The sequence below is a fragment of the Anomaloglossus baeobatrachus genome, chromosome 10 (genome assembly GCF_048569485.1).
Source record: "Anomaloglossus baeobatrachus isolate aAnoBae1 chromosome 10, aAnoBae1.hap1, whole genome shotgun sequence".
Classification (NCBI taxonomy): domain Eukaryota; kingdom Metazoa; phylum Chordata; class Amphibia; order Anura; family Aromobatidae; genus Anomaloglossus; species Anomaloglossus baeobatrachus.
The window spans coordinates 40,887,482-40,912,879 of record NC_134362.1 but is presented as its reverse complement, the minus strand read 5'-3'; the positions used below and the strand labels follow the sequence as shown (position 1 = coordinate 40,912,879).

General features: G+C 49.7%; 1 protein-coding gene across 1 annotated transcript in view; it reads left to right on the top strand.

Annotated features, from left to right (window-relative positions):
• Window positions 1–6,689: 6,689 nt before the first annotated feature.
• The window catches only part of CTSF (cathepsin F), an 81,716-nt gene continuing 63,007 nt past the window's right edge, over window positions 6,690–25,398 (top strand). The window contains exons 1-5 of the mRNA XM_075326326.1: window positions 6,690–6,960; window positions 18,650–18,763; window positions 20,557–20,638; window positions 20,742–20,803; window positions 20,884–20,959. Of these exons, the coding sequence (XP_075182441.1) occupies window positions 6,751–6,960; window positions 18,650–18,763; window positions 20,557–20,638; window positions 20,742–20,803; window positions 20,884–20,959 (544 nt within the window). The 5' untranslated portion in view covers window positions 6,690–6,750. The remainder of the gene's footprint in view (window positions 6,961–18,649; window positions 18,764–20,556; window positions 20,639–20,741; window positions 20,804–20,883; window positions 20,960–25,398) is intronic.

Genomic DNA, 25,398 nt, shown 5'->3' with positions numbered 1-25,398 from the left:
GGTATGTGCGTGTGAAGCTGCCGTAGCGATAATGTTCGTTACAGCAGCAAGCACCACATATCGCATGTGTGATGGGGCGGGTGCTATCGCGCTCGTCATTGCTAGCAATCGCTAGCGATGTCGCAGCGTGTAAAGCCCGCCTAAGAGTCACATTGATAAATAGGCAACTTACGGATGACAGACTGGCCTCATTAGTGGTAAAGAAAGACAATCAGAATGTGTCTGGTCAGAATGGTAAGGATCAATTTGTGCATTGCAGTTCAACCGCAGTTTATTGTTGTGATGATCGCAAAATCGCAATAAAACGCAATAAAAATCTGCATTTTGACTGCACAGTCTAAATAAATCCTAATAGAGAAGGCTAATTGTTAATAGGATTGTCCTGTTTTATCCTTTCTTACTCTCCGCATATGTAATAACAAACTCAACGTTTCCTCACCCTCACTGGGTCCAGCACTGCCTCTCTACCGCTGCTCCAGTTTTTGTTCATAGACTGCAGCAATGGCTTCGCATCTACAGTGCTACAGCAAATCACTGGGCTCAGTGGCTCATGTCATGTACACTGACAGAGCCACTGAATTCAGTGATTGGCAGCAGTGGTTAAAAGCACTGTAGATGTGACATCAACCCTGCAGCCGATCTACAAAGACTGGAGCAGCGATGGCGTCGCATCTACAGTGCTACAGAAAATTACTGGGCTCAGCGGCTCATATCGTCTACATTGACAGAGCCGCTGAGTTCAGTGATTGGCAGCAGCGGTTAAAAGCTCTGTAGATGTGAAATCAATCCTGCAGCCAATCTACAAAGACTAGAGCAGCGATGGTGTCGCATCTACAGTACTAGAGCGAATTACTGGGCTCAACGGCTCATATCGTCTACATTGACAGAGCTGCTGAGTTCAGTGATTGGCAGCAGCGGTTAAAAGCTCTGTAGATGTGAAATCAATCCTGCAGCCAATCTACAAAGACTAGAGCAGCGATTGTGTCGCATCTACAGTACTAGAGCGAATTACTGGGCTCAACGGCTCATGTCGTCTACATTGACAGAGCTGCTGAGTTCAGTGATTGGCAGCAGCGGTTAAAATCACTGTAGATGTCACATCAATCCTGAAGCCGATCTACAAAGACCGGATCGGCGGAGAAGAGGACGTGCTGGACCTAATGAGGGTGACTAAAGGCTCAGTTAGTTATTTTATGTCTCTGAACCTCTAGAATAAGAAGAGTTACAACAGGGCAACTTCTTAAAGAAGCAGTCCAGTAGGGGTTTGAGAGGTTTTACACTCTTCCAAAATATTGCTGTTTTGCAGCTTTACATAATTTTTTGACAGTCTACTCTGTATAGGCATCCTATGATTCTTCCTCCAATTTTGGCTGTCGGGGGTCACCTCGAAGGAGCGTGAAGATGACATAGTCTGTGCAGTAAGACATGAAGCCTGCCCTCCCGGCGCTATAGCTCCTTCTTACTCACAATCTCCACGCCTCTGTACTGACGTAGCGGGATGTTATGGATGACATTGGTAGCGGTTCTGATCCCACCTTGTACAACCCCGCGCACACGTGGTGAGGAGCTGTAGACCATAGTGATTGTAGTCTGTGTTGGGCTACGTGATGGAGCTTTACAATGATCATAGAATCATATCGCACTAAGGGAGAGGAAGAAGATTTGGCCAAAAATGTCCACTGAGATAAAATATACATAAAGGGCGTCTTAAAAATGGCAAAGAATCCTTAGCGGTAAACAGTTTTTGGATGGGGAAAAGCACCCCCTACGGACTGGTTCTTTGACTGTACGCTACAGATGTTTGCCTTAGGCGGGCTTTACACGTTGTGACATCGGTAATGATATATCGTCGGGGTCACGTCGTAAGTGACGCACATCTGGCGCCGTTAAAGACATCGCAGCGTGTAAACCCTAGGAGGGACGATCACCAATCACAAAAACGTCAAAAATCGTTGATCGGTGACACGTCGATCCTTTTCATAATATCGTTACTGCTGCTGGTACGATGTTGTTTGTCATTCCTGCGCCACCACACATCGCTGTGTGTGAAACCGCAGGAATGACAAACATCTCCTTACCTGCGTCCACCGGCAATGCGGAAGGAAAAAGGTGGGCGGGATGTTATGTCCTGCTCATCTGCGCCCCTCCACTTCTATTGGCCGGCCGCTTAGTGACGTCACGGTGACGTCGCTGTGACGCCGAACGCACCTCCCCCTTGAAGGAGATATTGGTCGGCAGTAACAGCGACGACGACGACCAGGTATGTGCGTGTGACGCTGCCGTAGTGATAATGTTTGCTACGGCAGCAATGACCACATATCGCATGTGCGACGGGGGCGGGTGCTATCGCGCTCGGCATCGCTAGCAATTGCTAGCGTTGTCGCAACGTGTAAAGCCCGCCTAAGGCCAGTTTCATGCAAAAATATTACGGGTGCATTGGTGGGCAAGTATTACTAATGGACGTCTAGTCCTAATTTCGGATCTACCAGTTTGGGTCCTTGGATTTGTTAGGATTTTGCGTAAAAAAGGAGGTGCACAAATGTGCCGGTTATAGGCTTGCACGTCTGCAACCAGTGTAAGGATTATATTCAGTTTATGCTAATCTATCATCTAAGTACAAAGATGGAACCACAAATCAGAACACACACGTTATTTACAAAGCCGGGAAGTCATCTTTTTCTATATGAAATGTTTAATTATCTGACTATTCACACCACTGCAATAAATGAATAAATGTTGCCAAAAGGAAATATTCAAGACAAACAGTTCTGCCAAAAACAGACACATACTAATAAAAGGTTCGAAAGAAATACTATGTCTTCATAAGTTATTTTACTCCTACATTTCCTTTATCTTTACTGTCCGGGAACTATCACGACATGTAGTGTAACTGTCAATACTTGGTCACCGTCACTGCAATAAACTCAGGCTCATCTGATGGAAAATGCAGGGACTAAAATAAGGACAAACTTTACCCCAAGATGACATTTTTAGCCCCAAAATCACTAAGTGTCTCCCTTCACTTTACCTTGCTGACCACTGACTGTTGTCAAGTGTAACCAGCCTGAAGCAATTGAGATGCCAAAATAGGAAAAAGAAAATGTCCCTAAAGGAAGTGGAGGTTGAGTTTTGTCTTTCTACAGAAAATGGGATGGGGCTTTATCTTTCTACAGGTAGTGAGGTGGGGCTTTGTCCCTCAAGAGGAAGTAGGATGGGGCTTTGTCATTCGACAGGAAGTAGAATGGGGCTTTGTCTCTCAACAGGAAGTAGGATGGGGCTTTGACTCTCAACAGGAAGTAGGATGGGGCTTTGTCTCTCAACAGGAAGTGGGATGGGACTTTGTCACTCAGCAGGAAGTAGGATGAGGCTTTGTCTCTCAACAGGAAGTAGGATGGGGCTTTGTCTCTCAACAGGAAGTGGGATGGGGCTTTGTCTCTCAACAGGAAGTAGGATGGGGCTTTGTCTCTCAACAGGAAGTGGGATGGGGCTTTTTCTCTCAACAGGAAGTAGGATGGGGCTTTGTCTCTCAACAGGAAGTGGGATGGGGCTTTGTCTCTCAACAGGAAGTAGGATGGGGCTTTGTCTCTCAACAGGAAGTGGGAATGGGCTTTGTCACTCAACAGGAAGGGAAGTGGGATGGGGCCTTGTCCCTCAGCAGGAAGTGGGATGGGGCTTTGTCTCTCAACAGGAAATAGGGTGGGACTTTGTCACTCAGCAGGAAGTGGAATGGGGCTTTGTCTCTCAACAGGAAGTAGGATGGGGCTCTGTGTCAATAGGAAGGAGGAAAGGGCTTTGTCTCTCAACAGGAAGTGGGATGGGGCTTTGTCTCTTAACAGGAAGTAGGATGGGGCTTTGTCTCTCAACAGGAAGTGGGAATGGGCTTTGTCACTCAACAGGAAGGGAAGTGGGATGGGGCCTTGTTCCTCAGCAGGAAGTAGGATGGGGATTTGACTCTCAACAGGAAGTAGGATGGGGCTTTGTCTCTCAACAGGAAGTGGGATGGGGCTTTGTCTCTCAACAGAAAATAGGGTGGGGCTTTGTCACTCAGCAGGAAGTAGGATAAGGCTTTGTCTCTCAACAGGAAGTAGGATGGGGCTTTGTCTCAATAGGAAGGAGGAAAGGGCTTTGTCTCTCAACAGGAATTGGGATGGGGGCTTTGTCTCTCAACAGGAAGTAGAATGGGGCTTTGTCTCAATAGGAAGGAGGTAAGGGCTTTGTCTCTCAACAGGAAGTGGGATGGGGCTTTGTCTCTTAACAGGAAGTCGAATGGGGCTGTCTCTCAACAGGAAGTGGGAATGGGCTTTGTCACTCAACAGGAAGGGAAGTGGGATGGGGCCTTGACCCTCAGCAGGAAGTAGGATGGGGCTTTGTCTCTCAATAGGTAGTGGGATGGGCTTTGTCACTTAACAGTAAAGTTGGGATGGGGCTTTGTCCCTCAACAGGAAGTAGGATGGGGCTTTGTCTCTCAACAGGAAGTGGGATGGGGCTCTGTCTCTCAACAGGAAGTAGGATGGGGCTTTGTCTCTCAACAGAAAGTGGGATGCGGCTTTTTCCCTCAACAGGAAGTGGGATGCAGATTTATCTCTCAACAAGAAGTGGGCTGGGGCTTTGTCATTCAGCAGGAAGTGGGATGGAATGTTGTCCCTCAATAGGAAGTTGGCTGCAGCTTTGTCTCTCAACAGGAAGTAGGATAGGGCTTTGTCTCTCAACAGGAAGTGGGATGGAGCTTTGTCTCTCAACAGGAAGTGGGATAGGGCTTTGTCCCTCAACCGGAAGCAGGATGGGCTTTGTCACTCAACAGGAAGTGGGGGTGGATCTTGTATCCGTACAAAAAGTGGAGGTGCGGCTTTATCTCTCTATACTTGAGGATGAGACTTTGGCTATCTACAAGAAGTGAGGGTGGACTCTGTCACATTACAGGAAGTGATGGTCTTTGTCTCTCTATAAGTAGGGATGAGGCTTTGACTATCTAAAGGTATTGGATGTGGACTTTGTCTCTGATAAGGTTGTGAAGCTTTGTCTCTATAGGTAGTGGGAAGAGTCTGTGTCTCTCTACAAAAAAAAGGGGTGGACTTTGTTTTTCTATTGGAAATAGGGGCAGGTCTTTATCATTGCAGGAAGTGGCGGTGGATCTTTGTCTATCTTCTGTCAGATGGTATACAGGTAAAACAGTCAGTTGGTGGACAATGTTACAGTAGAAGAAAATCATATTGGAAGTCAAAGAAAAAAAAGTTCCAGCATCTAAAGTGGCTGCAGAATGCTAATAAAAAGGAGCAGCCCTAAACTAAAGCGCAAAAACAAAAAAATCGCCTTAAAGGGAATCTGTCACCAGGTTTTTGTCGCCTAATCTGAGAACAGCATAACGTAGGGACAGAGATCCTGATTTTAGCAATGTGTCACTTACAGGGCTACTTAGTGTAATTTTGATAAAATCACTGTTTAATCAGCATTAGATCTTCATTAGAGAGCAACTTGACGTCCTTGGCCATATTCCTGACCTCTGTATAACTGCTAGATCTGTAGCAAAAACATTAATTTTATCAAAATGACAGCAAACAGCCCAGTAAGTGACACATCGCTGGAATCAGGGTCTCTGTGTCTACATCATGCTGTTCTTAAATGGGGGAGCAAAAACCTGGTGACACATTCCCTCTAAGGGGTTAATATGAGATGGGGAAGCAAAAACCTAGTGACAGATGCCCTCTAAGGGGTTTATATGAAATGGGGAAGCAAAAACTTGGTGACAGATCCCCTCTAAGGGGTTAATATGAGATGGGGAAGCAAAAACCTTGTGACAGATTCCCTCTAAGGGGTTAATATGAGATGGGGAAGCAAAAACCTAGTGACAGATTCCCTCTAAGGGGTTTATATGAGATGAGGAAGCAAAAACCTAGTGACAGATTCCCTCTAAGGGGTTAATATGAGATGGGGAAGCAAAAACCTAGTGACAGACTCCCTCTAAGGGGTTTATATGAGATGAAGAAGCAAAAACCTGGTGACAGATTCCCTCTAAGGGGTTAATATGAGATGGGGAAGCAAAAACCTAGGGACAGATTCCCTCTAAGGGGTTTATATGAGATGAGGAAGCAAAAACCTAGGGACAGATTCCCTCTAAGGGGTTTATATGAGATGGGGAAGCAAAAACCTGGTGACAGATTCCCTCTAAGGGGTTAATATGAGATGGGGAAGCAAAAACCTGGTGACAGATTCCCTCTAAGGGGTTCATATGAGAAATGAGACAAGATAATCCACAATACAGGAGTATCGCAGTGTATTGTATCAACAATCGAAGGGTAAAGCCCCTTTGGGGGATTAAAAAAAAAAACAAAAAAACCTAGGAGAAACTTAAAGGGGTTGTCCACTATCTCGACAACCTCAAGTGCCCCCTATACTTATATAAAAGGGGCTGTCGAGTAGTCAAAAATCCCTCTAAAACAGTATGAAAAAGAAAAATGGAAAGCTATAGGAGTCCTGACGCCACAAGGGAAGAGAACGGAAGTAGAATCTCTTCAAGTGATAAATAGGAAGACAAAAGTAGTGACCTCATGCATCAATACTGCCACCACTCGGTGTCCTCCGGCATTGCAGATACACATAAGAACGTAATACCATAGTATCGTCAGCAAGTGCCCACAACAAAGATGTCTACCTCGCTGCGTAGAGCGGTCACATGACGCAGTCACATGACCCCTGTTTACATCCTCCCCGCACAGCAGCCGGCAGCAGTGCAGAGTACTAGAGCTGACCTGTATGGCGATGGCTGCGGGCGGCTGCTGGTCCGTGCTGCTCGTCGCTGCGGCGGGGCTGGTGAGCTGTGTCCCTCCTGGACGGTGGCTGCAGGTGTCACCGGAGGAGCCCGAGGTGCAGAGCCTGCTGAGGCTGGCGGAGCGGGAGTACAACGGTGCGAGCGGCCGGGAGGACGCGTACAGAGCAGTGCGCACCAGCGACCTCCGCAGACAGGTGAGGGCTGCACTGCTATCAGTGGGGGAGGGATGTCACCGGCTACTGCAGGGTAAGCTCATAAACCTCCATCCGCTTATGCATGGCCGTCTTAAAGGGGCACTCCAGAGCAAAGATGTCACCACTGTGCAAGGATGTACGTCCATACGCTGGTTCTGTCACCGTTATCAGCCCCTTTTTGGTGATAAGGACAATGTAGCATGCTGTGTGACAGCTCCCTGCGCCTGCAGCCGTACATCACCAAGCACAAGGCCGAGTGCAATGGTGTAAAGCTACTGCCACTGGACTGGGAGCTCTTAAAGGGAACCTGTCAGGTCCAATATGCACCCAGATCCAGGAGCAGTGCTGGGTGCATATTACTAATCGCTGCCTAACTGTTCCTGTATCTAGTAGCATAGATAAAGAGATCTTTAGCAAAAGTATTTCTAAAGATCCTTTATCGTATACTAATGAGCGCAGGGACTTTATGCTACTAGATACAGGAACGGTTAGACAGGGATTAGCAATATACACCCAGAATTGCTCGTGGTGCTGGGTCCATGCCATATTGGACCTGACAGGTTCCCTTTAAAGGGCTTGTTAGGGACTTGAATATTGATAATGTATTTGTAGGAAGGGTCCCAGATATCAGATCAATGCATTAGTAACTAGTGATGAGCAGGCACTACCATGCTCGGGTGCTCAGCACTCGTAACTAGTCCAACAATAGAGATAGGGCAGCACTCACCAACGTCCAGTCAAAAAGACTTTATTTATTCATGGTGCAGGTAAAAAGGCAGGAGCAGAGTTGACAGCAGGGCCCCCTCATGGACGACAGCCGTTTCGCGTGTACTCACGCTTCCTCGGGTTCATGGACATGAGGGGGCCCTGCTGTCAACTCTGCTCCTGCCTTTTTACCTGCACCATGAATAAATAAAGTCTTTTTGACTGGACGTTGGTGAGTGCTGTCCTATCTCTATTGTTGGACTCTATCCAGGAACTTTTTTTGCTTGGGAGATAAGCACCACCTGCCCAATGTATGCGGAGGATTACCACCTGCCGTCTACACAAGCAACACGGCTGATTGCCAGGGGTGGGTAGCTGCGGCAATTTCTGTTGATTGATCTGCATGAACTCGTAACTAGTGATGAGTGAGCACTACCATGCTCAGGTGCTCAGTACTCGTAACTAGTGATGAGCGGACACTACCATGCTCAGGTGCTCAGTACTCGTAACTAGTGATGAGCGGGCACTACCATGCTCAGGTGCTCAGTACTCGTAACTAGTGATGAGCGGGCACTACCATGCTCGGGTGCTCAGTACTGGTAACTAGTGATGAGCGGGCACTACCATGCTCGGGTGCTCAGTACTCGTAACTAGTGATGAGCGGGCACTACCATGCTCAGGTGCTCAGTACTCGTATCTAGTGATGAGCGGGCACTACCATGCTCAGGTGCTCAGTACTTGTAACTAGTGATGAGCGGGCACTACCATGCTCGGGTGCTCAGTACTCGTAACTAGTGATGAGCGGGCACTACCATGCTCGGGTGCTCAGTACTCGTATCTAGTGATGAGCGGGCACTACCATGCTCGGGTGCTCAGTACTCGTATCTAGTGATGAGTGAGCACTACCATGCTCAGGTGCTCTGTACTTGTAACTAGTGATGAGTGAGCACTACCATGCTCGGGTGCTCAGTACTCGTATCTAGTGATGAGCGGGCACTACCATGCTCGGGTGCTCTGTACTCGTAACTAGTGATGAGCGGGCACTACCATGCTCGGGTGCTCTGTACTCGTAACTAGTGATGAGCGGGCACTACCATGCTCGGGTGCTCTGTACTAGTAACTAGTGATGAGCGGGCACTACCATGCTCGGGTGCTCTGTACTCGTAACTAGTGATGAGCGGGCACTACCATGCTCGGGTGCTCAGTACTCGTATCTAGTGATGAGCGGGCACTACCATGCTCGGGTGCTCAGTACTCGTAACTAGTGATGAGTGGGCACTACCATGCTCGGGTGCTCAGTACTCGTATCTAGTGATGAGTGAGCACTACCATGCTCGGGTGCTCAGTACTGGTAACTAGTGATGAGCGGGCACTACCATGCTCGGGTGCTCTGTACTCGTAACTAGTGATGAGTGGGCACTACCATGCTCGGGTGCTCTGTACTCGTAACTAGTGATGAGCGGGCACTACCATGCTCGGGTGCTCGTAACAAGCGGTTGTACTCTCTGACGGGCTCAATTCTCAGAGTATAATGGAAGTAAATGGGGAACTAGAGCATTTTTCCAGAAGATCTTCCAGAAAAATGCTTGAGTCCCCTTTTGACTTCCATTATACTCGAGTACTCAAGTCGCGCACATCCAAGCGTCCAACTGCTCGTTACAGTACTGAGCACCCGAGCATGGTAGTGCCCGCTCATCACTAGTTACGAGCACCGAGCATGGTAGTGCTCACTAGTTACTAGTACCGAGCATGGTAGTGCTCACTAGTTACGAGTATCGAGCATGGTAGTGCCCACTCATCACTAGTTATGAGTTCTGACGATGTGAGCATGGCAGTGCAAGTTCATCACTATGAGTCCCGCGCACCAAAGCATGGTAGTGCTCGCTCATCACTAGTTACGAGTACCGAGCACCTGAGCATGGTAGTGCTCGCTCATCACTAGTTACCAGTACAGAGCACCTGAGCATGGTAGTGCCCACTCATCACTAGTTACGAGCACCCGAGCATGGTAGTGCTCACTCCTCACTAGTTACGAGTACCGAGCATGGTAGTGCTCACTAGTTACGAGTACCGAGCATGGTAGTGCTCACTAGTTACGAGTACCGAGCATGGTAGTGCTCACTCATCACTAGTAACGAGTACCTGAGCATGGTAGTGCCCACTCATCACTAGTTATGAGTTCTAACGATGCGAGCATGGCAGTGCAAGTTCATCACTATGAGTCCCACGCACCAAAGCATGGTAGTGCTCGCTCATCACTAGTTACCAGTACAATACCAGTACAGAGCACCCGAGCATGGTAATGCTCGCTCATCACTAGTTACCAGTACAATACCAGTACAGAGCACCCGAGCATGGTAGTGCCCGCTCATCACTAGTTATCAGTACTGAGCACCTGAGCATGGTAGTGCTCACTAATCACTAGTTACCAGTACAGAGCACCTGAGCATGGTAGTGCCCACTCATCACTAGGGACTTACATTTAAAGCAGGGGCTACATGGCCACCTTGGCTACGACACATGTCTTCATCTGTGGCTGTGTAATGTTAGTGAGTAGAGTGCTCATAATGATTTTGAGATATTACAATTGCGTCGCGGTTCCATGTCTGATGTACACTGCCCCATACACTGACCTCAGGCTGTCATATAGCGCCATCTCTGGCTGTGTAATACATGTAGCTGTCAAAGTCGCCATGTAGCCCCGGCCTAATCCTTGCGGCGCTCTTGCAGAGACTCTATTTTTCACGCGTTTCCCACCGCTGACTGAGGGGTTATCACTGAGACCAACATAAATGGGATAAAAATCAATGTGGCCTGTCCTCTCAAGTTGCCATAACTGTTAATGCAAACTTGCCGAACGTCTCACGTCTTGCCCGTTCCAGTTGCATCCATTGAAGGGTGCGTCCATTGCACCCAGATTTTTGGTGATGTGTGTCAAATTGATATAACATATCCTTCATTATTCTGAGATGTAGCATTGTGACACTGTCTGAGGTCCCAGAGGAAGCTTTTGGCGAAACGCGTGGTAATGGATGATCCCCCTGTATACCATCTTATTTATGTATACATTTATCTTAATGTACCAGTTATTTGTTTGTTCTTTAGGTCTTTTCTTCTGACCTTTTTATAACATTTTCTTTCTTAAGCAGCTACTCTTTCTACTCTTTTCTCTTACCTTCCGCTTGCACTTCATTCCTATAAGCTTCGTTTTCTGTTTACACCCTTTTCTCCTCATTTAGTTTTCTTAATTGGTTCATCCTCCATTTGTTTTTTTTGTGACTGTGTATTTATTAGTTTTCCCTTCTTTTTTCTGAGCCATTTTATGTTTTTTTTATCCTTCTTGCACATTGTTTTCTGGTTTGGCTTGTTGGGATAATATTTGTGGCCGCGTGGAGTGTTCTATTCTTCTATTGTTTGTACCGTGATTTACAGTACAGACCAAAAGTTTGGACACACCTTCTCATTCAAAGAGCTTTCTTTATTTTCATGACTCTGAAAATTGTAGATTCACATTGAAGGCATCAAAACTATGAATTAACACATGTGGAATGAAATACTTAAAAAAGTGTGAAACAACTGAAAATATGTCTTATATTCTAGGTTCTTCAAAGTAGCCACCTTTTGCTTTGATTACTGCTTTGCACACTCTTGGCATTCTCTTGATGAGCTTCTAGAGGTAGTCACCGGAAATGGTCTTCACTTCACAGGTGTGCCCTGTCAGGTTTAAAAGTGGGATTTCTTGCCTTATAAATGGGGTTGGGACCATCAGTTGTGTTGTGCAGAAGTCTGGTGGATACACAGCTGATAGTCCTACTGAATAGACTGTTAGCTGCTTTTTTCTTGCCATAATACAAATTCTAAGTAAAGAAAAACGAGTGGCCATCATTACTTAAAGAAATGAAGGCCAGTCAGTCCAAAAAATTGGGAAAACTTTGAAAGTGTCCCCAAGTGCAGTGGCAAAAACCATCAAACGCTACAAAGAAAGTGGCTCACATGAGGACCGCCCCAGGAAAGGAAGACCAAGAGTCACCTCTGCTGCGGAGGATAAGTTTATCCGAGTCACCAGCCTCAGAAATCGCAGGTTAACAGCAGCTCAGATTAGAGACCAGGTCAATGCCACACAGAGTTCTAGCAGGAGACACATCTCTAGAACAACTGTTAAGAGGAGCCTTTGTGCAGCAGCCTTCATGGTAATATAGCTGCTAGGAAACCGCTGCAAAGGACAGGCAACAAGCAGAAGAGACTTGTTTGGGCTAAAGAACACCAGGAATGGACATTAGACCAGTGGAAATCTGTGCTTTGGTCTGATGAGTCCAGATTTGAGATCTTTGGATCCAACCACCGTGTCTTTGTGCGTCGCAGAAAAGGTGAACGGATGGGCATCAGGACAATGACCCCAAACACACCTCCAGGCTGTGTAAGGGCTATTTGACTAAGAAGGAGAGTGATGGGGTGCTACGCCAGATGACCTGGCCTCCACAGTCACCAGACCTGAACCCAATCAAGATGGTTTGGGGTGAGCTGGACCGCAGAGTGAAGGCAAAAGGGCCAACAAGTGCTAAGCATCTCTGGGAACTCCTTCAAGACTGTTGGAAAACCGTTTCCGGTGACTGCCTCTTGAAGCTCATCAAGAGAATGCCAAGAGTGTGCAAAGCAGTAACCAAAGCAAAAGGTGGCTACTTTGAAGAACCTAGAATATAAGACGTATTTCTTTGTCGCTCCTAATTGGGAGACCCAGACAATTGGGTGTATAGCTACTGCCTCCGGAGGCCACACAAAGCATTACACTAAAAAGTGTAAGGCCCCTCCCCTTCTGGCTATACACCCCCCGTGGGATCACGGGCTGCTCAGTTTTCAAGCTTTGTGCGAAGGAGGCACACATCCATGCAATAGCTCCACTGTTTAGTCAGCAGTAGCTGCTGACTATGTCGGATGGAAGAAAAGTGGGCCCATATAGGGCCCCCAGCATGCTCCCTTCTCACCCCACTTGCGGTTTGTAAGGTTGAGGTACCTATTGCTGGTACGGAGGCTGGAGCCCACATGCTGTTTTCCTTCCCCATCCCCCCTCAGGGCTCTGGGTGAAGTGGGATCTTACCGGTCTCCAGGCACTGAGACCGGGCTCCATCCACAGACCCAGAGAACCTGCTGGATTTGGAGCTGGGTATCCTCAGGGACAGGGCCCTGCTACATTAAGGTACTCTGTGTCCCCGTACACATCGCGCACACACGCACCAGCATTGCTGGGAGTGTTAGTGCGCCGGGGACAACAGCGCGGAGCGCTTGTGCTATTATTCACTGCAGCTTTGCTGAGTGAATTTATGTATTGGGAACGGCCGCGCCGGCCGCTGCTGGGTGTTTTACACTGTGGCGCGGCTGGGACTTGTGGTGCGCCGGGGACTTCCGCGCCGGCCGTGCACATAGGACGGCCGCGCTTATTACTCGAGTCCCCGGCTTTGCGGCCTAGTTTTCCTTTCGTTCCCGCCCCCAGCCCTGCCAGTCAGGGAAGGGGCGGGACGCTGTACAGTAAGTCAGCGCAGGGAGCTGGAGTCTGCTTTGCATTCTCCAGCCCCCTTCACTAGACTCAGTGGGACGCCGGGTTCCCGCTCTTGTCTCGGGCACGCCCTCGGCCCGCCCCTCTTCTCTGGACGCCGGCAGCCATTCCGGCACGCAGAGCGGGAAAACGGAGACAAGCGCTGAGCTAGCAGTCACAGGAGGCGCCACGCACCTGCTTTTGTGCGGGCGGTAAGCGGCAGCTGCAGTGCTGACCCACTAATGCCGAAGTCTCCTGCTGTACTTTTGTAAAGTCGCTATTCAGGATGCAGGCCTAGAAACAGCAGCTAAAAAGCAGCGGTGCTAAAGCACAGACTTTCTATGCTGCTTGTCTTGCATGTGCTGAAGTGTCATGTGTCCTTTGGGCTTGTATGCTATACATGGCACTGTAATGGCTATTCTTGGCTGTCTACCCGCCTAGATGGCTAGCCAGCGGCAGCAAACAGCAAGGGTGCTAAGACACAAGCTTTCAATGCTGCTTGAATTGCATGTACTGCAGAGTTTATTTTCATGCTTGTACATTCACTGCATGTCGCTATTCTTGGCTAATGCTCCTAGATAACTTGACAACAGCAGCAGAAAAGCAAGGGTGCCTAGGCACAAGCTTTCAATGCTGCTTGGATTGCATGTGCTGCAGTGTTTATTTTCATGCGTGTATGCTATACATTCACTGTATGTAGCTATTCTTCGCTAATGCTCCTGAATAACTAGACAACAGCAGCAGAAAAGCAAAGGTGCTAAGGCACAAGCTTTCTAAGCTGCTTGTACTACATGTGCTGAAGTGTTTATTTGTACTTCATGCTTGTATGCTTTCACTGTAAGGTCGCTATTCTTAGCTAATGCTCCTAGATGGCTAGACAACAACAGCAAAAAAGCAGGGGTGCCAAGGCACAGGCTTTCTATGCTGCTTGTACTGCACGTGATACGGTTCCAGGGCCCCCAGTACGTGCAATTGCTCAACCGGGGTCTCCGCTACAGGTAGCCAAAAGACCACCTGTGATTCCTGTCCATGGACAGGGATGGAGTTGCAGTTTCCGCTGCTATATTGTCTGTGATTATGACTAATAGCTTACAGACTTTGCAGTCCAGATAGACCTTGGCCAAGGTTGATTCAATGCCCCTGGCCACCCTGACTTGGAATAAATCAGGGTTCCAGGGGGGTCCCATACATCCCAGGGTGCAGGCTCTGACACGGACGACAGTCCCAGACGGCCTAAGCGAGCTCCATGGAAACGGCCCTCGACTTCATCACTGGTCAGGGTCACCACAGGAGTACTCTCTGTATTAGGGGACAGACGTAGCTGTTCAGGACTCTGATCTTGAGACCGCTCTCAATCCGGATGCACCGGATGGTGACGCTATAGTGAATAATCTTATAGCGTCCATCAATGGAAAGTTGGGTATTTCCCTCTCAACTCCTCCAGTGGAGGAGTCAGCTTCACAGCAGGATAAATCCCTCTTTCAGTATCTCAAGTGTATATTGAGTATTTTTCTGGTCACTCTGACTCCAGAGAAGCAGTCCAGAATCTCCACGCTTATCTCGATAACAGTTTCTCCAACCGTATTTAGGATACGCGGTGTCTCTTCCCCCCTGACGTGGTCAAGCGCTAGACCCAGTGTCCAAAGGTGGATCCCCCAATCTCCAGGCTTGCGGCTAGATCTATAGTTGCAGTGGAAGACGGGACTTCACTTAAACATGCCATTGACAGACAGATAGACCTCTCGTTGCAATCTGTCTATGAAGCTATCGGCGGATCGGTTGCTCCGGCATTCGCAGCCGTAGAGGCACTCCAAGCTATTTCAGCTAGTATTGCGCAGGGGGACGCTGTCACATGTACATCTTGGCCGCAGTAGCGTCCTTAACCTCGCAATGTCGGCATTGCGACTCAAGCTGTTAATGCTGTCCTGGACGCTACGAGCCGTACGTCAGTGGCGTCCGCCAACTCCGTGTTTTTACGCAGAGCCTAGTGGTTAAGGGATTGGAGCAGATGCTGCTTCCAAAAAAGTGCTTAACCAGGTTGCCGTTATCTGGTGACAGACTGTTTAGTGAGTGGTTGGATGTAATCATTCAACTGTACAAGGGTACGGATTCTTCCTTACCCCGGCCCACATCAAACAAAACCCAACAGGAGAATGGACAGTCGAGGTTTCGGTCCTTCCCAGGCTCGGGCAGGTCCCGGTGGTCCTCGTCCAAAAGGACGCAAAAGGCTCAGAGGGGCGCAGATTCCTGGCGGGCTCCATCACGCCCGGGGAAAGCAGCAGGAGGAACCGCTACCACGGCGTTTTCCTCATGACTTTCAGCCCTCTCACTCCGCGTCCCCGATCGGTCGCAGACTCCCCCGCTTTAGCGACTCTTACCTGCCACAGGTCAAAGGCCGGTGGATGAGAGACAGTTTGTCCCAAAACTTCCTCACCGGCCGAGCCGAGGCTCTTCTGAAGGCAGAAAGAGTAGTAATCCCTGTTCCTCCTCAGGAACAAGATACACTTTTTACTCCGATCTGGTCGTAGTGCCAACATAAAACGGCTCACCTAGCACGTGAAAACCAGGCGGTTCCGGATGGAATCCCTCCGCTCCGTCATTGCCTCAATGTCTCAAAGAGATTTCCTAGCATCAATAGACATCAGGATGCTTATCTCAACGTGCCGATTGCTCCAGGACACCGGCGTTTGCTACCATTCGTTATTGAAGACGAGCATCTTCAGTTCGTAGCCCTACCCTTCGGTCTGGCGACAGCCCCACGGGTTTTCACCGACTTCACGGCAGCAGTGTGAGCAGTCCCGCACTCTCAGGGTCACTCTGTGATCCCTTATTTAGGCGACCTAATTGTCAAGGCACTCTCTTAAGAGGCATGCCAACACAGCCTGAACATGGCGCTGGAGACTTTCCAGGGTTTCGGGTGGGTCTTCAACTTTTCAAGGTTAAACCCAATCGCTGGCATATCTTGGCAAGGAGTTTTCACACTCTCTCAGCGATGGTGAAGCTTCCACTGGACAAACAGCGTTCACTACAGACGGGGGTGCAGTCTCTCTTTCAAGGAGACGCCTCATCCAGAGGCAGTCCCTTTCACGCAGTTTCATCTGCGTCCACTTCAATGGAACATTCTTCGCTAATGGGAGGAGTAGTCGACGTCCCTACACAGGAACGTCCCTCTTTCTCAGACGATCAAGAACTCTTTTCAGAGGAGTCCACTCTTCAGATCAATTGTCTGGAGCTCTGGGCAGTGTATATTGCTCTACAAGCCTTCCTGCAGTGGCTGGAAAGCAAACAGATCCGAATTCAGTCGGACAATCCACAGCGGTGGCATACATCAACCACCAAGGCGGACTACGCAGTCGGCGAGACTTCCAGGAAGTTCGCCGGATTCTGCTGTGGGTGGCAGACAGAGCATACACCATATCCGCAGTTACCAGGGCGTGGACGCAGCAGAATGGTCTCTGCACCCGGACGGGTGTCAAGAATCGGCACAATAGCAAGGTCCCGATTTTCATTGCGATCAAAGAGCTCTGGCGACAGGCATCTCACGGTCGGTCAACCGTGGGCACTACCAGACCGGCCAGACTTACTGTCCCAAGGGCCGTTTTTTCCATCTGAATTCTACGGCCCTGAACCTACTGTGTGGCCATTGAGTCCTGGATCCTAGTGTCCTCAGGATTATCCCAAGGGGTCGTTGCCACTATGAGTCAGGCTAGGAAGCCCACGTCTGCTAAGATCTACCACGGACGTGGAAGATTTTCTTATACTGGTGCTCTGTACAAGGAGTGTCCCCCGGGCCATTGGCATTGCCTACTCTTCTTTCCTTCCTGCAATTTCGGTTGGAAAAGGGCTTGTCGCTCGGCTCCCTTAAAGGGCAAGGCTTGGCGCTATTGGTGTTTTTTTCAGAGGCGTCTAGCACGACTTCCTCAGGTACGCACGTTCCTGCAGGGGGTTTGTCATATCGTCCCCCCGTACAAGCGGCCGTTAGATCCATGGGATCTGAACAGGGTACTACTTGCTCTCCAGAAGCCGCCTTTCGAGCCTCTGACGAATGTTTCACCTTCTCGACTATCTCAGAAAGTGGCCTTTCTGGTAGCGATCACGTCTCTTCGGACAGTGTCTGAGCTAGCAGCACTGTCATCCAAGGCTCCCTTCCTGGTGTTCCACCAGGACAAGGTAGTGTTGCGCCTCATTCAGGAGTTTCTCCCTAAGGTAGTATCCTCGTTTCATATTAATCAGGATATCTCCTTACCTTCCTTTTGTCCTCATCCGGTTCATCGGTATGACAAGGACTTACATTTGTTAGATCTAGTGAGACCACTCAGAATCTACATTTCCCGCACGGCGCCTTTGCGCCGCTCGGATACACTCTTTGTCCTTGTCGCTGGTAAGCGCAAAGGGTCGCAGGCTTCCAAATCCACCCTGGCTCGATAGATCAAAGAACCAATTCTTGAAGCCTACCGTTCTGCTAGGCTTCCGGTTCCATCACGGCTGAACGCCCATTCAACCAGAGCCGTGGGTACGTCCTGGGCATTACGTCACCAGGCTACGGCTCAACAGATGTGCCAGGCAGCTACCTGGTAGAGTCTGCACACTTTCACCATACATTATCAGGTGCATGCCTACGCTTCGGCGAACGCCGGCCTAGGTAGAGGAGTCCTGCAGATGGCAGTTGCCTCCTCGTAAGGGAGAGCTGTTTTGCAGCTCTAACATGAGGTATTAAGTTACCCACCCAGGGACAGCTTTTGGACGTCCCAATTGTCTGGGTCTCCCAATTAGGAGCGACAAAGAAGAAGGGAATTTTGTTACTTACCGTAAATTCCTTTTCTTCTAGCTCCAATTGGGAGACCCAGCACCCGCCCTGTTGTCCTTCGGGATTTTTGGTTTTTTTGCGGGTATACATGTTGTTCATGTTGAACGGTTTTCAGTTCTCCGATGTTATTCGGAGTGAATTTGTTTAAACCAGTTATTGGCTTTCCTCCTTCTTGCTTTAGCACTAAAACTGAGCAGCCCGTGATCCCACGGGGGGTGTATAGCCAGAAGGGGAGGGGCCTTACACTTTTTAGTGTAATGCTTTGTGTGGCCTCCGGAGGCAGTAGCTATACACCCAATTGTCTGGGTCTCCCAATTGGAGCTAGAAGAAAAGGAATTTACGGTAAGTAACAAAATTCCCTTCTTTCAGTTGTTTCACACTTTTTTAAGTATTTCATTCCACATGTGTTAATTCATAGTTTTGATGCCTTCAATGTGAATCTACAATTTTCAGAGTCCTGAAAATAAAGAAAACTCTTTGAATGAGAAGGTGTGTCCAAACTTTTGGTCGGTACTGTACGTCTTTGTATTTTACCTTATTTTATATGTACATCATTGTGTTGCTATTTTAGGTTACACTTTTAGAGTGTAATTTATAAATCTCTTATCAGACGATGTAACTATTTATTTTCTCGTTTTCTTGTGTAGTTGGTGTCCGGGATAAGATACGATTTCACCGTCTTCTTGGGGCGCACCTTGTGTAAGAAGGGAGAAGAGAGGGAGCTGGAGAATTGCCGTCTTCACAGCTTAGCGTCGCTGACGGTAAGGCACAGGATGCGGAGGACCGCCCGCCCGTCACATGTTTACATATAATAAATGCCGGGACTGAAGGTGAATCTTGCTGCAAACAATCACAAACTGGTCGCACGAGATTCGGGGTTATTATCCGCGTCAGCTGACGGTCTGGTGACTTGTGGAGTCTGAACTTGTTAGCCGTGACTCAGATCTGCTGACATCAGGCGGAGGCCGGGGAGCTGCTTTAACTCCAAACATGCTGACTGTGATAATAGAGGCTTTATGCGGAGGACGCTGACTGTTCACTGTACAGGGCTTTATTAGTTACCCGGTAGACTGGTCATATAAATATGTTACAGTTCACTGCATAGTATGTTTTAGGGAGAAACATCAAGTCGTGTGGATGTCTGCAGTCTTAACCCCCTTCCCACACCCTGATGTACATTTACGACAGCAACCAGGCTTAACCCGCTCGTTATCTTTAACAGCAGCAATTGGAGCTTGCTCTGATCGCTGCCGTCTAGGTGCTGCCGTCCGCCGTCTAGGTGCTGCCGTCCGCCGTCTAGGTGCTGCCGTCCGCCGTCTAGGTGCTGCCGTCCGCCGTCTAGGTGCTGCCGTCCGCCGTCTAGGTGGTGCCGGCCGCCGTCTAGGTGGTGCCGGCCGCCGTCTAGGTGGTGCCGGCCGCCGTCTAGGTGGTGCCGGCCGCCAGTTAGGTGGTGCCGTCCATCACTGGCAGTGTCATGTAAATTGTGCCGGTGCCCTCTGGTGACAGTCGTCCCCTTTGCAATGCGATCCTGAGATGCCGAGGGGTCTGCACAGGGGTTACTGGAGGCCCCCGTTGCTCCCATCTTGGTCTCATGAAGCCCAGCCTGTGACTGGAGCCCAGTAATTTCCTTATATACTGCAGTACTTTAATATAACAGTGTATGGTACAAGCTATCTCCGCTTCAAAGGTAACAAAAAAATAGTGAAAATCAATAAAAAAAAAAAAAAATAATTTTTAAATAAAATAGCCTTAATCTTTGTTTATTTTATGTGCCCACGTGGCGTTTTGTTGTTTTTTTTTTTTTGCATTTTCCTTGCAGATTTTAATCAATAAAAGCATCCCAGCAAAGTCTGAGAATCCTGACTTGCTGTGCACACGCTGCTTCTTTTTTCCTTGCAGATTTTGTTGCTGAAAGAGGAAGCAGCATGTCAATAATTTCTGCCTTTTTGTTTTTTTCTGCGTTTCTGTAATCCCCTGCAGTGCTTTATCATTACAGGGGATTATACTGCAGCACTTCGCCTCATATACCGTGCATACAGCATGGTGTGTGAGGCTCTCCGTAGCCCAGTAACCCGGGGTCATCATGCTGATGACCCAGCGTTACTATGGCAGCAATCAGGTCCCTGTGATCACATTACAGGAACGTGTAAGCGATCCCTCTCCCTGCCTCCTGAGTGGTGCTGTGATCGCACTGATAGCAGCATTCAGGGGGTTAAACTGCCAGGAGGGGCACGGGCACCGCTCTGAGAAGAGAGAGCTGATTTCTGGCTGTAACATCAACCGGAGATCCGGCGGCGATCGCTGGGGTACAGCACTTGAACCCCCACGATCGCCATGATTTACTCATGGCGATCGCGGTGGTTCAAGTGCTGTACGGGGTAAAAAAATAGGGTAAAAAATAAGCACCAAAAAAAGCATGAATAAATGCAATAAAAAAAGTTTTTTCAGCTGCTTTTTTTTCCTGCCAAAACATGCTTTATGTGCAGAAAAGAAGCACACAAAAAAGCAACATGTGCACATAGCCTTATTCTACCACCTTGTTTTTTTTCTGCAGGAAATCCAGTGCAGATATTCCATGCTGGTCTTCCCATGGGTGAATGAGACCAAAGTCTTGGAGCAGAAATGTTCTCCGGAAGGTTTGTACAGATCCGTGGGTTTATGGTCCATCCCCGCACCCGCTCTGCCATCAGTTTATTATCCTTTCTTTTCTTTCCCCCCATTTTTGTTTTTTTTCCCTAGGTGTCAGTAAAGAGGTGAACGACCCTTCATCCGAACAGGACGCCCTTTCCATGAAGTCGGAGGTACGGTTTACCTTGTTACTTTTCTGACCCCCATGTCTTTATAAGGTTTGCAAAGATTAAACTGCTGATTCCTGTTTTAGGACGAGCTGCTGGAAACATTATCCTTATTCAAGGACTTTGTGACAACCTACGACAAAAAATACAGGGATGATGAAGGTGAGCACTTTATGGTAAATTTGGCATCGGTGGGACTCTAATCTCTTCCCATCATAGGATGAACGCGGACCTGCTATGTCAGGTGGGGTATCAGGGATGGAAAACCTTTCTGGGATATCAAGAACCGCTCAGGAATACAGTGTTTTCCCGAAAATATGCCTTAGCGGGATTTTTCTGCTTTTTTTTTTTTTTTTTTTTTTTTTTTTTTTTTTTTTGGAGTAGGCTTGAAATATAAGCCCTACTCCAAAAATAAGCCCTAATTGCATACACAAACTAACAGTATCCTGAAATAGGGCTTGTGCAGCTCTGTTTCAGGATACATACATTTCTTTGTCGCTCCATTGGGAGACCCAGACAATTGGGTGTATAGCTTCTGCCTCCGGAGGCCACACAAAGTATTACACTTTAAAAAGTGTAACCCCTCCCCTCTGCCTATACACCCTCCCGTGCATAACGGGCTCCTCAGTTTTATGCTTTGTGTGGAAGGAGGCACACATCCACTCATGCATTCTCATATTAGTTATATCGGTTGGAAGAAAAGAGGGCCCCCACGGGGCCCCCGGCATGTTCCCTTCTCACCCCGCTACGTCGGCGGTGTTGTTAAGGTTGAGGTACCCATTGCGGGTGCAAAGGCCGGAGCCTCATGCCGTCTCCTTCACCATCCCTTAGCGGCTCTGGGAGAAGTGGGATCCTGACCGGTCATCCATTACTGCTCCCTCCGCAGCCCCTGTGGGAATCTGCCGGACCGGAGTCTATTCATCCTCAGGGACCGGGCCCTGCAACTCTAAGGTACTCTGTGTCCCCATGGGGACTGTGCAGGGAGCGCCTTCTTCCTGGACGCTGCAGCAGCTGCTGAATTGAGAAGGGCGGCGGACTTCCGCGCCGACCGCGCCTGCTTGTCGGGCACGGTCTTAAATTTAGTCCCCGGCTTCATCGCGGCCTAGTAGCAAAAATCCCGCCCCCGGGCCTGCCTGTCAGGGGTAAGGGCGGGACTGCCGACCTGACGTCGGATGTGAGGGCCGGAACATCCTGTATGTTTCCTCCCCCCTCACTGATCACTGTGGGGACCCCAGATTCCCGCACTTTCCTGGCGCCGCCCACGGCTCCACTCCTCCCCTGAGAGCTCCGGCAGCCATTTTTTGGCATTCTGCCGGTGGAGGATTCTCAGGGAAGAGCTCTGCAGCTCTGGGAGACCTAAGGCAGGGAATCTGGAGGACACACACTCCGCTTTTTAGCGGTCGGTAAGCCACACCGGTCACCCGGTGCTGGTCCCCCTAGGGTGCCGGAATAGATACGTATTTCTATATATATTTCTTTGTCGCTCCATTGGGAGACCCAGACAATTGGGTGTATAGCTTCTGCCTCCGAAGGCCACACAAAGTATTACACTTTAAAAGTGTAACCCCTCCCCTCTGCCTATACACCCTTCCGTGCATCACGGGCTCCTCAGTTTTATGCTTTGTGTGGAAGGAGGCACACATCCACTCATGCATTCTCAGATTAGTTATATCGGTTGGAAGAAAAGAGGACCCCCACGGGGCCCCCGGCATGTTCCCTTCTCACCCCACTATGTCGGCGGTGCTGTTAAGGTTGAGGTACCCATTGCGGGTACAAGGCCGGAGCCTCATGCCGTTTTCCTTCACCATCCCTTAGTGGCTCTGGGAGAAGTGGGATCCTGACCGGTCATCCATTCACTGGGACCGGGGCTCCCTCCGCAGCCCCTGTGGGAATCTGCTGGACAGGAGTCTATTTATCCTCAGGGACCGGGCCCTGCATCTATAAGGTACTCTGTGTCCCCATGGGGACTGTGTATGGAGCGCCTGCTTCCCGGACGCTACAGCAGCTGCTGATTTGTGAAGACCGGGGGACTTCCGCGCCTGCTTGTCGGCTGCGGTTTTAAATTTAGTCCCCGGCTTCATCGCGGCCTAGTAGCAAAAATCCCGCCCCCGGACCTGCCTGTCAGGAATAAGGGCGGGACGGCCGGCCTGATGTCAGCTGTGAGGGCAGGAACATCCTCGATGTGTCCTCCCCCCTCACTGATCACTGTGGGGACTCCAGATTCCCGCACTTTTCTAGCACCGCCCACGGCTCCACTCCTCCCCTGAGAGCTCCGGCAGCCATGTTTTTTGGCATTCTGCCGGTGGAGGATTATCTGAGAAGAGCTCTGCAGCTCTGGGAGACCTAAGGCAGGGAATCTGGAGGACACACACTCCGCTTTTTAGCGGTCGGTAAGCCACACCGGTCACCCGGTGCTGGTCCCCCCCCAGGGTGCCGGAATAGATACGTGTTTATATGCATATTTCTGTTCGGTCGGGCTGTATACCCCTTCCCATATACCCTCAGTGATCACTCTCCTAGGACACAACAGCATGTCGTCCACAAGGAGCAAAGGTGCTAAGGCACAGGGTTTTTTTTGCAACCTGTACCTCTTGTAGGGCTATGTTACCTGCGGGTTCCACCTACCCTCACTGTGAGCAATACTCGACCCCTGTTTCGCTTGCTCAGCCGGAGCCTAGGTCACTAGTGGACCCCTCGGCTCATGCAGACCCACCTGCTCCCCCTGTCCAAGCGGCAGGGACAGAGTTTGCTGCGTTTGCTGAGAAACTCTGAGTCACTTTCACAATCCATGGCTCAGTCTATGGACAAATGGTCTGCCAAACTGCTGGAAGCTTTGCAGTCCAGACCGGTCCTTACACAGGCCCCGGTCCCCATTAGCTCGTCGCCTCCAGGCCCCTCTCGCTCCGCGCCGCAGCGCGCTCCCAGGTTGGGCCCTAGGTCCCACGCAGAGGAATCCTGCCCGGAACACAGTCCCAGACAGACTAAGCGGGCCCGCTGGGAATCTTCCCCGACTTCTTCACGCTGCTCGGGTTCCCAGCTCGAGGACTCGCTGGTGGATGAGGCGGACGTCGCAGCTCAGGGCTCTGAACCTGACGTTGCACTTAATCTTGATACACCTGAAGGGGACGCCTTAGTAAATGATCTTATCTCGTCCATCAACCAGGTGTTAGATCTGTCTCCCCCGCCTCCACCTGTAGAGGAGTCGGCTTCGCAGCAGGAGAAACACCAGTTTAGGTTTCCCAAACGTACACGCAGTGCGTTTTTCGATCACTCTAACTTCAGAGATGCTGTCCAGAAGCCCAGAACGGTTCCGGACAAGCGCTTTACTAAGCGCCTTACTGACACACGTTACCCCTTCCCCTCTGAAGTAGTTAAGGGTTGGGCTCAATGTCCCAAGGTGAATCCTCCAGTCTCTAGGCTGGCGGCTAGATCTGTGGTATCGGTTGCAGATGGCTCATCGCTAAAAGATGCCACTGACAGGCAGATAGAGCTCCTGGTGAAATCCATCTATGAAGCCACGGGCGCGTCTTTTGCCCCGGCCTTTGCAGCCGTGTGGGCACTACAAGCTATCTCAGCTTGTCTGGCTGAGATTAATGCTGTCACACGTACTTCTGCTCCGCAGGTTGCGTCTCTGACTTCTCAAGCGTCAGATTTTTCTTCCTACGCCATGAACGCAGTCCTGGCCTCTGCTAGCCGTACAGCAGGTGGCATCCGCTAATTCTGTGGCAGTCCGCAGGGCCATGTGGCTGCGCGAATGGAAAGCAGACTCTGCCTCCAAGAGGTTCTTAACCGGTTTGCCGTTTTCTGGCGACCGATTGTTTGGCGAACGATTGGATGAGATTATTAAGGAATCCAAGGGAAAGGACTCTTCCTTACCCCAGTCCAAACCTAAGAGACCTCAGCAACGGAAAGTCCAATCGAGGTTTCGGTCTTTTCGCCCCTCCGCCAAGCCCCAATCCTCTTCATCCAGCAGGCCGGAGAAAGGCCAGAGGAACTCCTATGCGTGGCGGTCTAAGTCACGCCCCCAAAAGGCCGCCGGAGGCGCTGCCTCCAAGGCGGCCTCCTCATGACTCTCGGCATCCCCGAACCGCATCCTCGGTCGGTGGCAGGCTCTCCCGCTTTTGCGACACCTGGTGGCCACATGTTCAAAACCGATGGGTGAGAGACATTCTGTCTCACGGTTACAGGATAGAGTTCAGCTCTCGTCCTCAGACTCGGTTCTTCAGAACCTCTCCGCCCCCCGCTCGGGCCGAAGCACTTTTTCAGGCAGTGGACACTCTGAAGACAGAGGGAGTTGTGATCCCTGTTCCCCCTCAGGAACAAGGTCGCGGCTTTTACTCCAACTTGTTCGTGGTGCCAAAGAAGGACGGATCTTTCCGCCCCGTTCTGGACCTCAAACTGCTCAACAGACATGTGAGCACCTGACGATTTCGGATGGAATCTCTCCGCTCGGTCATCGCCTCGATGTCACAAGGAGACTTCCTAGCATCGATCGACATCAAGGATGCTTATCTCCATGTGCCGATCGCACCCGAACATCAACGCTTCTTGCGTTTCGCCATCGGGGACGAACACCTTCAGTTCGTGGCATTGCCTTTCGG